The sequence below is a fragment of the Erinaceus europaeus genome, chromosome 9 (assembly GCF_950295315.1).
Source record: "Erinaceus europaeus chromosome 9, mEriEur2.1, whole genome shotgun sequence".
Taxonomy (NCBI): Eukaryota; Metazoa; Chordata; class Mammalia; order Eulipotyphla; family Erinaceidae; genus Erinaceus; species Erinaceus europaeus.
Window position 1 is genome coordinate 101,828,238 of NC_080170.1, and position 14,685 is coordinate 101,842,922.

The 14,685-nt window shown below is 37.3% G+C and overlaps 1 protein-coding gene across 20 annotated transcripts in view; it reads left to right on the top strand.

The window, feature by feature from the left end:
- The window catches only part of ABI3BP (ABI family member 3 binding protein), a 234,530-nt gene extending 219,852 nt beyond the window's left edge, over positions 1-14,678 (top strand). For all 20 annotated transcript variants that reach the window (XM_060198467.1, XM_060198449.1, XM_060198451.1 and 17 more), the window contains 5 exons: positions 8,700-8,779; positions 10,225-10,254; positions 10,793-10,954; positions 12,856-12,978; positions 14,206-14,678. In XM_060198467.1, coding sequence (XP_060054450.1) covers positions 8,700-8,779; positions 10,225-10,254; positions 10,793-10,954; positions 12,856-12,978; positions 14,206-14,321 — 511 coding nt within the window. In that variant the 3' untranslated portion in view covers positions 14,322-14,678. The remainder of the gene's footprint in view (positions 1-8,699; positions 8,780-10,224; positions 10,255-10,792; positions 10,955-12,855; positions 12,979-14,205) is intronic.
- Positions 14,679-14,685: the final 7 nt, after the last annotated feature.

Sequence of the window (14,685 nt, forward strand, 5' to 3'; positions counted from 1 at the left end):
TTTAAGTCTTTAAGTAATTAAAATATATTTTATTTACTTTGTTTTAATGAAAGAAAGAGAGAAACCAGAGCACTGCTCACATCTGGATTAATGGTGGTGCTGGGGACTGAACCTGGAACCTCAGAGCCTCAGGCATGGAAGTTGTTGCATAATTATTATGCTATCTCTCTAGTGCATAGCGTCACTTTAAAAAAAAAAAGGAAATATAAATACGTGCAATCTCTGTCCACTACACTAACTAAAAGTCCCTTTAATCTCTCTTTCTTGAAATGAATGTCTTTCCTTGCTTGAAAAAAAAAAAACAAAAAACCCTGAAGAATCTACTGAGTGAGCCAGACTTATATGTGGTCCAACAACTCCTATGGAAAATACACTGTCTTCTCATGAAGATAAATCAAGTTCACTTAGTCTGTTCAAGAACTTCTACTGTCCTCTTTGTCTTAGGAGGATTTTAGAAAACTAAAATCTACCCAAGTGTCCTGTAGCTGGCAAGATAGTTGCATAGTTTAGGGTATTGTCTGTGTTGTTTAATAAAATCTTGGCAGTAGAAATTAACTGGAATAAAAGCCACAACGTCTTATAAACTATAAATCTGGCTGGACAAAGAAGGTAAGTGGAAAAGCCATCTAGTTAAAGAGTTCTATGAAATTCTGGTCTGTATAAATGATGTATTTTCAGTATCTCATAAGTTAGTAAAATTAGCTGCCAGAGCATCAGCCATTTTATTGAGCTTGAATGCAAGAGTAGGCAACAGGAGAAAAAAAAAATGCTTCTTCATTAAAGTCAGAAGAAACAGTTGATAGCTCAGTTTCTCAACTTTTAATCAGACAGAACAAAAGCTAAAAGTTTGTAACTTCTCTAATCCAGAAAGAGAGAACATTTTTTCCACATCATGTTCTTTTCATTTTTTATTATTTCCTATCTGGAGACGGTGTGAAGAACTCCAAGCAAAGTTGAAGGATTAGAGTGTAACGCAGATCCAGAATTGTTGTGCCTTCTCCTCCACCACAAACAGGAGAGGCAGAAATGTTGCCAGAGTTAAATTGGGCAGTTTGTGGGTGATCCCTGGTGCCTGCTAGCACCATGATCCTTTCCTTGATGTCCCAGATTAGGACTTTTTTCCCCTTTAATTGTCCCTGCAGCTCGGCCTTTTTGCTTCTTACCAGAATTCATAATTAGCACAGTGTCACTGCATATGGCGAGTATCCAGAAATGTCTACCATAATACTATAATGTCTTTACAAATCAAATTGACTGGATTTCCCTATTCAAGTACCCCTTCTCTCTCTCTCTCTCTCTCTCTCTCTCTCTCTCTCTCCCTCCCTTTCTCCCTTTTTCCCTCTCTCTCTTTTCTTAATCCATCTTTCCATTTTTCTCCTTCTACTTGAAACTGCATAAATGGGACTCAAGTAATTCAAGACTATGTGAAGGGCCACGTTAGACCAAACAATAGTTTCAGAGTGAACTTTCTACAAAAAAAAAAAAAAAAAGCCGCTTGAGAGATTTGTTGGAGTAAAAAAAAAAAAAAATCATTTTTAACCAATAGGGAAAATAAAACAGTTCACCAAATAGTGAGGACTCTAATTCATCTGTATATTATAGGCAAAAGCAAAGTAAAATGGTTATGAAGAGCAAAGAGCAAAGAGCAAAGAGCAAAGAGAGGAGAGTAAGGGAGACAGCAGAAAGGAGTGAAGGTTTGCCTCAGGTATTGCAAGCTGAACTCTTCCTAATGTTGACTGTTTTGATGTAAATCAAAGATCCCTCTATCTACAAATTGATGTTTCTTCATTCTTGTACTGATTTCCAGTCTTTAGTTCCATTAACCCATGCTGAAAGAAGACTTGCATTTTTGACACTTACAGATTTTCTACACTCTATAGGTCTTTTCCTACTTTATATTTAAATTGCTAGCAGAAAAAAAAATAGCTATTAATTTTTCAATGTTCCAAATAATCAGTGATGCCATTTTTTCAGAATTGTCCAATCTATTTGCATAGGGAAGCTTATAATATTCTATTATGACTCTTTATTTCTCTCCATCATGGATTGTAATATCCATGTAATATTATAAAATCACCTCTGATTCTAAAATTTATCACAGCTGATTTTTTTCTTGTTGAATCTACCTGGTGGCTTATCTATTTTGTTTGTCCTTTCAAATAACCAGTTCTTAGTTTTGCTTATCTTTCAGATAACCCTTATAGTTTCCATTTCATTTTTCTGCTGACTTTTATTAATTCCTTCCTTCTGCTGACTTTTGGGTCTGCTTGCTGTTATTTTTCTATTTACTTCAGTCATAATGCTAAAATGTTTATTTGAGATGTTACTTCTTTGTTAATGGTTGCTATGAATGTCCCTCAGTATTATTTTTGTGACATCCTATATAGGGTTTGATAGCTCATCTGTTCAGTTTCATGGTTTTATAGATAATTTTTATGTACTTGTGTATCTACTTATGTAGCTATCTATTTTTGCTAGAGCATTGCTCAGTTCTAGCTAATGGTAGCGCTGGGGATGGAACCTGGGACCGTGGACTCTCAGGCATGAGAATCTTTTTGCATAACCATTATGCTATCTCTCCACCACATTATTAGATTGATCCTTTGATCATTGCATAATATCCATCCATCTCTGTCTCTTATTACCTTATTTACCTGAATGCCTATTTGATACTAGAAATCACTATTACTGCCCTTTTTTATGTACTATTGGCTCGAGCACCTTGCCACTGTTTCACTCTGAGTCTGTTTCCTTCAGGTGTATGTTTCCTGTAGACACATAATAGATAGTTTTCCCCCCATTTATCCATTCTCTCTTTTCCTCTCTTGCACCTCCCTATCTTCCCCCAAGTGGAAACAGAGAGGCAGAGAAAGAAACCACAGGTGGTCTGGGATGTGGCACAGTGGATAAAGCATTGGATTCTCAACCATGAGGTTTTGAGTTTAATCCCTGGCAGCATATATACCAGAGTGATATCTGGTTCTTTCTCTCATTCCTATCTTTCTCATGAATAAATAAATAAATTCTTTAAAAAATGAGAGAAAGAGAAAGAAACCACAGCATTGAAACTTCCTTCAGTACAATGAAGCCCAAGCTCAAACCTTGGTTGTGCACATGGCAAAGCATCCTGCTACCAAAGCAAGTTATTTCATTAGCCTCAGCTACTAATACTTTTGATTCCTGAATTTAGAATGTTAATATTTGGGATAGTTTATTATTATTGTTGTTGTTGTTTTATAAAATTACAAAATAATGGGTACAATACCGTTCCCATCACCAGAGTTCTGTATTCCCATTCCCTCCATTGGAAACTGCAATAGTTCTCCCAAGGTCACAGATAAAGATTGACTATTATTATTTTTTTTTTAGTAACTTTTTTTTTTAAGATTTTTTATCTTTACTTATTGGATAGAGACAGCCAGAAATCGAGAGGGAAGGGCGATGATAGGGAGAGACAGAAAGTCACCTGCAGCTCTGCTTCACTACTCGCAAAGCCTTCTCCCTGCAGGTGAGGACTGGGGACTTGAACCTGGGTCCTTGCGCACTGTAACGTGTGCACTCAACTAGTTGCATTACCACCAAACCCCTTATTTCTATAACTATTTATCTACATAGATTTTTGCCCATGAGAGAAAGATAAACATCTGCAGACCTGCTTCAGGAACTTGTACTGATTGCACTGTGTGCACTTAACCCAGTGTGCCACCACCTGGTGCCCTTCTCAAGCTACACTTTTACTACTTCCAGTGTCTCCTTTTTTCCACTTCTCTCTCTGGGTTCTGATGGTATTAGTCACCTTTCACTAACATTTCTCTCCCTCTGGGAATATGGACCACATTTCTTTATGGGGTGCAGGTGGGAGGTCTGGCTTTTTAATGCTTCTCCACTGGACGTGGGCATTGACAGGTCAACCCCAGCCTGTTTATCTTTCCATAGCCAGGTAGGGCTCTGGAAAGGTGATGCTCTAGGACACATTGGTGAGGTTGTCCACCCATGGAATTCAATATGTGGTTTACTTACAGTCGTGATTTTTTGGTATTTTGTTTTACATTTTTGCTGTTTCTCTTTCCATTTGTTTCTATCACTTTGTGTGGATGCTTTTAACAACTTTTTCAGTCTTCCTATCTTCTATGAACCTCTGCTCTGTTCCATATTTTGTTTTGTGGCCAATTTCTGACTACTTTTCGGGCTGGTAGTGTCTTATCATTAGGTTATACTGCTCCATTCATGTCTTTCTCCCCTTGCATCTCATGGACTTTCTGGTTACTATTGTGTTTCTGATTCTTTTTTATCATCACCTTGTTCAGAGTCTGTGTTCCACTGTCCTTTTTTTCTTTCAAGACTTTTTTCTGTAATTCTTACAAAGCAGGACTAGTAGCGGCGAATACTTTTAGATTTGTGTATCTGAAAAGGACTTTATTTCCCCTCTAGTTGAATAATTTTGCAGAATATTCATTTCTGGCAAGTCTTATAGAACTGTGAAATCAGGACATGTAATTTTAAGATAGTGGGACTAGTTGGTGGCACACCTGGTTGAGTACATGGATTACAAAGCACGTGTTCAAGCCGCCGGTTCCCAACTGTAGGGAGAAAGCTTCTCAAGCAGTGAAGCATGGCTACAGGTGTTTCTGTCTCTCCTTCCCTTCCCTCTTGATTTCTGTCTCTATCCAATAAGTAATTTTTAATTTAGTTTTTTTCCTGTTTCTGTGAAAAATACCATTGAAATATGGGTAAGAATTTACTATCTCTTACTTTGAGTAATAACAATACTTTAACAATATTAGTTTTTCCTAATCATCTTGAAATATCATTGCATTTATTTGTATATTCTTAAATTTCTCTCATTGGTGTCCCACAGTTCTATACCCTTAGATAAATTCTTGCCTATGCATTTTATTTTTCACTGGATTGTATCTTAAATGTTCTTTCTTGTGACTGGACAGTAGTGCACCCAAGTGGTGTGCATGTTAGAATAGTCAAAAACCTGGGTTCAAGCCCAAAGTCCCCACTTGCAAGGAGGAAGCTTGAGTGGTGAAGGAATGCTAGAGGTATCTCCCCCCTTCCCTCTCAATTTCTGTCTCTATCCAAAATAAATATTTTTTAATGTTCTTCTTACAGTTAAGTGTAGGGACCAACGTATTTTAGTATGCTGTTTCAATTTTAAAACATTTTTTTGTTTTGTTGTTTATGGGACTATAAATTTTTAGAAATATGGTTTTACACCTCTTCAAAATATCACACCACCCAAGTACCATTATTTCTCCACCAATGTCCCTTGAATTTCCCCATCTCAATTCTATTTTTCCTTGATTTCTTTATTAACCTAATATGAGATCATTCAGTAGTTTCCATATATGTAAGTCCCTTTAATATTTCTTGTAAGACATATTAAGTGGTAATGAATTCTTTTAACTATTGCTTGCTGGAAATTTTATCACTCCTTCAAACTTGAATGTTAAAGCAGTGGTTAGGGTATTCTTGAGTGGACTTTTCGATACAAAATTTAAATATGTCAGTCCTCTCTGATTTCATTAAGAAAACAGTCAAAAGCAGGGGTAGGATAATGGTTATGCAAAGCGACTCTCATACCTGAGGCTCTGAAGCCCCAAGTTCAAACCCCTGCACCACCACTACTATAAGCCAGCACAGAGCAGTGCTCTGGTAAAAAATAAAAATGAATAAAAGTAAATAATAAATTAAAAATGAGAGAAATCAGTGAGTAGTCTTATGAGGATTGCCTTGCAGGTGACTCTTAATTTTGCTTCTTTAAAAACTCTCAGGATTATAGTTAAGCCCCTTCCTGGAAGGTATCAGTAAATGAGTTATTTTGTCTTTCTCTGTGCTGGGTCCAAGATACAGCCAGAACTGTGAGAAGGTACTCGATGTACCCTATGTGCCCATTAAGAATTAGTTCTTAGGGCATAAGGAAGTTGCATAATGTTTATGCAAAAAGACTTCCACGCCTGAGGCTCCCAAGTCCCAGGTCCAATAATACCCTGTAACACCACTGGCCAGAGCTCGATCACGCTCTGATTTAAAATAATAAATTTAAAATTAAAAAGTGACCGGGAGTGGCACAGTGAATAATGTGTTGGACTCTCAGGCATGAGGTCCTGAGTTTGATCCCTGCTATCACATGTTCCATAGTGAATTTTTTGGTACATTTTTATTTTAAAGTAACAGTGCTGGTTTTCCTGTGAAATCAATTATTTGTTTCTCGTTGGTTTCATAAATGTAAGACCTACTAGCTTTCAGAGGTAGGTATTTAGGAGGGCACATTCCTCAGGTATATTCTTAAAACTTAGGGTGTTAAGATAAATTGGATTGGGGCTGGGTGGTGGTGCACGTGGTTGAGTGCACAGCACAGTGCTCAAGAACCTGGGTTCAAGCCCTTGATCCCCACCTGCAAGGGGGAAAGCTTCACAAGTGTTGGAGCAGTGCTGCAGGTGTCTCTCTCTCCGTCTCCTCCTTGCTTCTCGGTTTCTGGCTGTTTCTATCCAAAAAATATAGATATTTAAAGATAATTGGATGCAAACTCTCTCAAAAACCACTGTTGGACACCCCCCCCCCCATTATATAACTCTGCTAGGGATGGGGCTTCTGGAAAAACTATCTTAACCTGTACTACCTGCTCTCATATGGGTATTCTTTCACAGGAATGGTTTTATGTGCAGCTATATTCAGATGTCTGGAGAAGATGGGAGCCCAGGAGTCTCCTGTGCCTTAGTGTAGCATCCCCAGTTTTAATTATTTTTAGGCAGAGCATATGTTAAAATAATAAAATGTTGAATTCCATGCACTTGTTCATGGCAACATCTCGTGGAATTCCTCAGTGACATTTTGCCTCTGTTAAATCCCATGTTTTGCTTACTCATTGTGTGTCATATCTTAAATTCACTTAGAGAAAAGGTTATAAAAGGTATTTTTTTAGTTCTTATGCCTGAAAACACCTTTTACTATACTGACAGAATTTCAGGGTAAAATGAAGACTTTTGAAGACACTGTTTCATAGTTTTCTCATTTCTCATGCTACTCAAAAGTCAGATATCTGATTTTGGATTATTTGACCAGACTGTATTCTCAGAAACTTTCTAGGTCTTGTATTTTATCGTAATACTTCAGGATGTTGCAACTTGTTTGCTTTGGCTAATGGTTTATCTTCATGCAGCCATTCTCATGGCTAATGTTTTCTCATTTCTAGGATTATCTTCCATCCTTTGTCTTCTACGATTTGTTAGCTTAGGTTTGTATTCCCAGACTCATCCTCTTCAATACCTGACTTTTGAGTGGAGATAAAAACTTGACAAACTTTATACCTGAAGCTTTATTTTACACATCTTGAACAATCTTCTTGTTCACCAAGGCTTTCTAAAGCATCCTATGTACACCAATACTTTCCCCATAAATTACCCTTTGTTTAGATGCATCATAAATCTGGTGACAGAATATGCATCTTGAGAAATACTGTTATTTTGCTGTGTCAACTATGCTCTATTTAAGTTGGGCTAAGCCAGGCCAAAAAAAGTTCCTTTTAGTTTCCCATACTGTTAATTTAAGATGACTCCTTCAAAACTTGTTAAGTGGCTTATGAGTACTTATGGTCATGCTGCAGAGATGGAAGCTTTTTACAGATAGCTGTAAAATAAAAGGTTTATTGATGAATCCAGCAATCAGATTTGGTCAGAGGACATAACTTTTAGAAATACTTTATCCACATAAGGCAAAGTCCAGATACCAGCAAATTTTTTTTTCCCTCCATTTTCAGTTCACCAGAGTGGCTTTGATTATAGGCATAGGACTATAAGCAAGAATTTTAGCTCTCCAAAATCAAGCATGCCATCATCTGCGATTTATTTAGGTCAATACTATAGGTGGTATTATATCAACTGTCTCAATTAGTTTACAAAACACTTAGATGGAGGCCAGGTGGTGACACACTGGTTAAGCATATTACCAAGTGTGAGGGCTCAGGTCATTCCATAAGTGGTAATGCAAGTATGCAGGTGTCTCTCTTTCTCTCTCCCTTTATCTCCTTCTCAATCCCATCAAATAAAATGGGGGAAAAAAGGAAAAATTGGCCACTGGGAATGGTGGATTCATAGTGCTGGCACCAAGCCCCAGCAACAACCCTGGTGACAATAAAAAAAAATGAAAAACAACAAAATAATACAGTCTCACATTTTAAAGCCTGTATGTTTAAATCCTCATTTTTTTTTTAAAGCTAGGTTTGGAAAAGCAAAGACATATATAATAGCTGAGAGCCTCTAGATGTTCTTAAATGAACAATAAGCTATTTCCTCTTAGGGTTGTGTGTGTGTTGAATTATCTTATATATGCAGAGTAATTAATATAACTAATACACAATGAGCACCCAAAAATGGTTATCCTATGTCTTACAGATTTCAGAACTGTTTTAATGTAGTGTCTCAATAGTCAAGATGCTGATTCTTGAGCCTCAGAAAGAACTGAGGACCCTCTTGCTAAAATTAGCCTTGCTCCACACATCTGAGCTTTAAAAGACAAACTATTTTTTAAACTTGATCCATTTCTTAAAATATTAGCTGGAAAGAAAAATTCCTCAAGTTGCTTCTAGAATGTTTGCTCATAAACTGTTATAACTTAAAAAAAGATCAGAATGTCAGTATGAAAATGTTTCTTATCCTCAAGAATATATTAAAATATTTTTTCCACCTATACAGCTATGAATTCCAAGTGAAACCCAAAAACCCACTTGGTGAAGGCCCAGTCAGCAACACAGTGGCATTTAATACTGAATCAGGTAATTACACCACATGCAATTCCCATCAAGAATGTTAAAGTCACAATGATTTTTGCATACAGAGCTTGTCTAAAATTTAGCTTAGCAATATATAAATGATAGTTTCCTGGATTTTATTAGAAACATCAAGTTTATAAAGCTACCATTAAGGAACAACTGTGTGGAGCTGGCAAGACAGTTCACCAGAGTCGTGTACATGCTTTGCCATTTGTTTGATCCAGATTCAGACCTGACCCTCAGTGGACTGGGAAAGATTCAGCATAGTGCTCTTTCCCTCTGACTCTAAAAAGTAAGCCGAGAGTAGTGAAGCCCTCACAAAAGATAAAAATAAATGAACCAGGAGTCGGGCTGTAGCGCAGCAGGTTAAGCGCAGGTGGCGCAAAGCACAAGGACCGGCATAAGGATCCCGGTTCGAACCCCGGCTCCCCACCTGCAGGGAAGTCGCTTCACAGGCAGTGAAACACGTCTGCAGTTGTCTGTCTTTCCTCCTCTCTGTCTTCCCCTCCTCTCTCCATTTCTCTCTGTCCTATCCAACAACGACAACAACAATAATAACTACAACAATAAAAACAACAAGGGCAACAAAAGGGAATAAATAAAATATTTTTAAAAAATTTTAAAGATAAATAAATAAATGAACCAATGTTCTTGATGCCTAGGATCCAAATACCAGACACAGAGTCATAGTGCACTAACAAAAGGAATTCAGTTAACAATTTATGATGAATCACTGAAATTTTCTGACTTGGCTTTCTTAGTTTTAATTCCTTAAGATAATTTGTATCTACAGTATTATCAGTTTCATACATTAACTGCTGTTATCTGCTTTTTTTTTTTGCCCCCAGGGTTATTGCTGGGGTTCAGTGCCTGCACTACGAATCCACTGCTCCTGGAGGCCATTTTTTTCCTTTGTTGCCCTTGTTGTTCATCGGTGCTCTAGTTACTATTACTGTTGTCATTGTTGCTGGATAGGACAGAGAGACATTGAGAGAGGGGAAGACAAGAGAGGGGGAGAGAAAGATAGACACCTGCAGATCTGCTTCACCACCTGTGACGCGACTCCCCTGCAGATGGGCAGCCGGGGGCTCGAACCGGGATCCTTATGCTGGTCCTTGCGCTTTGTGCCATGTGTGCTTAACCCACTGCGCTACCGCCTGACCCCGTTATCTGCTTTTTGTATGAAAAAGATGCAGTTTTAGAAATGAAAGCTGGAATAGCACAAAAGATTTCTAACATGTAAAGGACAGAATGGGGAACTTAGCAGATTATTCTGTAGTTGGCAACAATTTCCAAAATAAACACTTTAAAATTCACTGCTGAAACAAGATTATGTGTTTTACAAGACTTCTTAACTGTAAGACCCCATCTTCATAAATATGCCTCTGGATAGATGGGGCATACTTACTTAGTAGCTATTAATTCTGTGTTTGCTGTTTTTTCCTCAGCTGACCCCAGAGTGAGCGAGCCAGTTTCTGGTAAGTATTCTTAATGCAAACACAACATGCTTTTCAATACTGATTAAACTTGATAGACTTGACAGAATTTTAGTCATCATTTCACTTTAGTCCATTTAATCTTCTTAGATTAAATCAGGTGTGAAATACATAAAACATTCAGTAACAACAGTCTTGCTGTTTTTGGCAATAAGCTGCGTATTTTAAACTTGCCTTTATGTTCCAGGTTAGTTCTTATTTTCTGTTAAGTCAGAAACACTTTTAGTAGCAACACACAATTAAAATAGTTAGTATAATATGTCCCCCCCCCCCCGCAAAATCTAAATGTGCTCTTAAAGGGAGCCTGTCAGCATCTAGTCCTATGATTTACCTATTAACAGAAACTGCATTGTGAGTTTACATGGTTAAACTCACATTATAGCTAAATATGGGGGTCACTTTGTGGGCCCAATACTTAGCATTAGGAAAAAGTATCAACAAATTATAAATGAACTCTGTACATTGTTCCAAGTTTTTAGGACAACTATTCTGAACTCAAACCATGTTTTTACTTTTGCAGCAGGAAGAGATGCCATCTGGACTGAGAGGCATTTTAATTCGGACTCCTATTCAGAATGTAAAGGAAAACAGTATGTCAAAAGGACATGGTACAAAAAGTTTGTAGGAGTGCAGCTATGCAACTCCCTCAGATATAAGATCTATCTGAGTGACTCCCTCACAGGTAAGCAGAACTGCTAATTATTTGGAGACTTGTCCTTTATGGAATTCTTTGCAGAATGCTTTTTATTTGGAAGTTCCAAACATTAAGATGTGATATAAACCACGGGTTTGAGGCATGCTATTTGAATGATTTACATGACTCCTATTATTTAAAACTCTTCACTCTGTATATTGAAGTAGAATATGTCAGGATACTTCGTGGTTATATGGGTGTATTATGAAAAATTTGACTATATAGAACTGGAAAAGATGACCTACTAGAGGCTGGGCACTGGTGCACATAGTACTAAGTATAAGGGACCCATGCAAGGATCTGGGTTCAAGCCCCCAATGTTCCACCTGCAGTGGTGAAGCAGGTCTGCAGCTGTAGCATTCTCTCCCTCTACTTCCCTCTCTTCTTTCAGTATCTGTCCTATCAAATAAAACAGAAAAATAGCCTCCAGGCACAGTGGATTTCTAGTGCCTGCACTGAGCTCGTGATAACGCTGGAAGCAAAAAAAAAAGGGGGTGGGGGAGATGACCTATAAGAACGAGCAACATTAAGTTTACAAATGTGGACTAGTGCAACCATCAATAGATATGAATGTACAGGAAAACTGACATACATTCAAGCTCAAATGTTACATTATCCAAGGATAAAAAGCCTGGGAGGGGGGGCAGGTGGGTTCAAATCCCCACCTGCAGGGAGGAGGCTTCACAAGCAGTGCTGCATTTGTCTTTCTCAATTTCTGTTTGTCCAATAAATAATTTTTTTAATTTTTTAAAGTATTTATTTTCCCATTTGTTGCCTTGTTTTATTGTTGTTACTGATGTCATTGTAGTGGGATAGGACAGAGAGGGAGAGAGAAAGATGGACACCTGCAGACCTGCTTCACCACTTGTGAAGCAACTCCCCTTGCAAGTGGGAAGCCGGGGGGGCTCAAACCAGGATCCTTACGCCGGTCCTTGTGCTTTGCACCACGTGCGCTTAACCCGCTGCGCTACCGCCTGGCTCCAATAAATTTTTTAAATTAAAACACTGGGTCAGAAGGGCTGTACCCAGCTCAGTGGACTGTCATTTTCTTTTCTATATTTACATAGCAAACATATTCAACAAAGTAAGCTCCAACTAGAGAAGTAGATTGAATGTTGCCTTCATTCCAGAACTATCTGTTTTTTATCCAACATTCTAGGTACTGGAGACAAAGCACCAAATATGGCTGTTTTCTTACAGCTTACTAATCTAGTTGGAAGAAATATATAAAATAAGAATTGTTTTTTCTTTTAGAAACACTGCTTGTAAAGTGCCTTACCCTGCCAGTGGGTGACTAAAAATGAACCCATGTCCTTGTGCACTCTATTGGGTATACCACCCAGCCCCTGTAAGAATTTCATAAAGGGTTTTGAAAAAAGAAAAAAAAAAACTTAAAAGTAAAATGGAATTTCCTCTAGAATTCACACTTATGCTAAGAAAGTTATGAAAATCATGAAAAGTTCTAGAGGTAGAGGGAAGAGAAGTGCACAGGCCTGTGGAGCTTTGAAAGCAGGTAAGAAAAGACATGGGAGGGTGGGGGAGATAGCACAGAGGTTATGCAAAGAGACTCTCATGCTTAAGGCTCCAAAGTCCCAGGTTCAACCCCTTGCACCACCATAAGCCAGAACTGAAAAGTGCTCTGGTTAAAAAAAAAAAAGAAAGTAAAAATAAAATTTATGGAGGTGGGTAACACTATCTAAATTTTTTTTTTCCCCAAAGATAACCAATTTTCAGGAGGAAGAGATGTCAGTTGGAAAGACTATTTAGGACACATTGTGACTTGAATGGGGGAAAGGAGGTGGGAGAGGTGGAGGGCACACAGTAAAGATTTGAGAAAAACTTGATTATTTCAAAATTGTCTCATATCTTTTTAATTTCTTATTTCTCAGGAAAATTTTATAACATAGGTGATCAGAGAGGATATGGAGAAGACCACTGTCAGTTTGTGGACTCATTTTTAGATGGACGCACAGGACAGCAACTTTCTTCTGACCAGTTACCCACCAAAGAAGGTATGTTTCCTGAATCTCCTTATAAACAAGATAATTTTACATATGAACAGAATTCAAGCTGAGGAATACAAGTAGCTCTAAAAATAATTTTGTGGTACTACTCTTGAATTATCTGAATTGTGGTACTACTCTTGAATTATCTGAATAGGAGATTGAGATGTAAGTTTCTCAACTTTCCTCTATTCCTCAGAGCCAAGGAAATTACATAGGCATATTTAAGTGTATTCTACTTTACGACTACAAAAATAGCATTCCCCAAACTTAAATCAGTTTTACATTGCACTTGGGATTTCTGTCAAACTAGTGGCATAGGCATTTTTCACATCCCCTTAATTTACTGTAAATATGAAAAGGTGATATGATTAACTAATATAGAACTCTTATAACTTGCTAGGGAAGTTAAATTTGAATGGTTTCAATTATTTGACTAGGCAGGTTCACTGGCACCTGAAAATACCAATCACTGTTAAAAAAAACAAAAAGATCTCAGAATCTATTAACAGAGAGGGCCTGGATATAAAATGTGCTGTAAACAGATTTCTAGAACATTTTATATTCAGTGAATTTTTTTTTCCCTTTGCCTCCAGGGTTATCACTGGGGCTTGGTGCCAGCACTATGATCCACTGGTCCTGGAGGCCTTTTTTTTTTTTTTTTAATTGTATAGGACAGAGAGAAATTGAGAGGAGGGAAAGGTAGACACCTACAGACCTGCTTCACCATTTGTGAAGTGACCCTTGTGCTTCATACTTTGTGTACTACTGCCTGACCCCCCTATTCAGTGAGTTTTTAAACCATTACTATAAAGTCCTAAAAGGAAAATTTTGTCCAAGTCTAAGTTTGAGAATTGCCTTTCTTTTGCTTCCTAACGCTTTTGTACAGCACCTTATTCACTTTGGTTAGTTGTCATAAGCTGTCAATATGTAGGGTATACTTCCCTCTCAGTATAAAGGTTCAAGTATAACTTGATTACCTTACTCCAACATAAAGTAGGCTAGAGTAGAGAGGAGGTTAAGGAAAATACCCTTGGGAAGATAGTGAGGTTGTAGCACGCAGTCTTAGTAGTTTCAAGTTCCTTTACCACTAATCTATTAAAGCTAAGGAATGCTCTGAAAATAAGTATTTTAAGGGGAAAAAAAATCATGCCAGAGCTAAGTAGTGCTCTGGCCTCTCTTCCTTCAAAAATAAATCTCTAAAAAAAAAAAAAATTTTTTTTTTCTTTCTCTTAGGCTATTTCAGAGCAGTTCGCCAGGAACCTGTTCAGTTTGGAGAAATAGGTGGTCACACTCAAATCAATTATGTCCAGTGGTATGAATGTGGGACCACAATTCCTGGAAAATGGTAGAGAATTAGAGTGCCTTCTCTTTTAACATGGTAAAAAAAAAAAAAAAAAAAAAAGATACCTTTGTATCTGTCATATTCCTTTAAAGCTGTTATGTTTACTATGTATAAAAGTTTTAAATCTAATCAATAGCAATATTAATGTTTATTAGAAAAGAAAGATGGCTGAGGTATTTATCAGGTTTTACAAAGTCATTTTAAAGAAACAAGATATTAGCAAAACATTTGTTTGGGAAGCTGGCTCCCTAAGACATGGTATTTTTAAGAGATCATTTGTATATTATTATTTATCACGTTGTAATGTTTTGAGATGCTTTTATAACAAAATTAACATAAAAACCTAATATACTTTAAAAATTAATTATTAA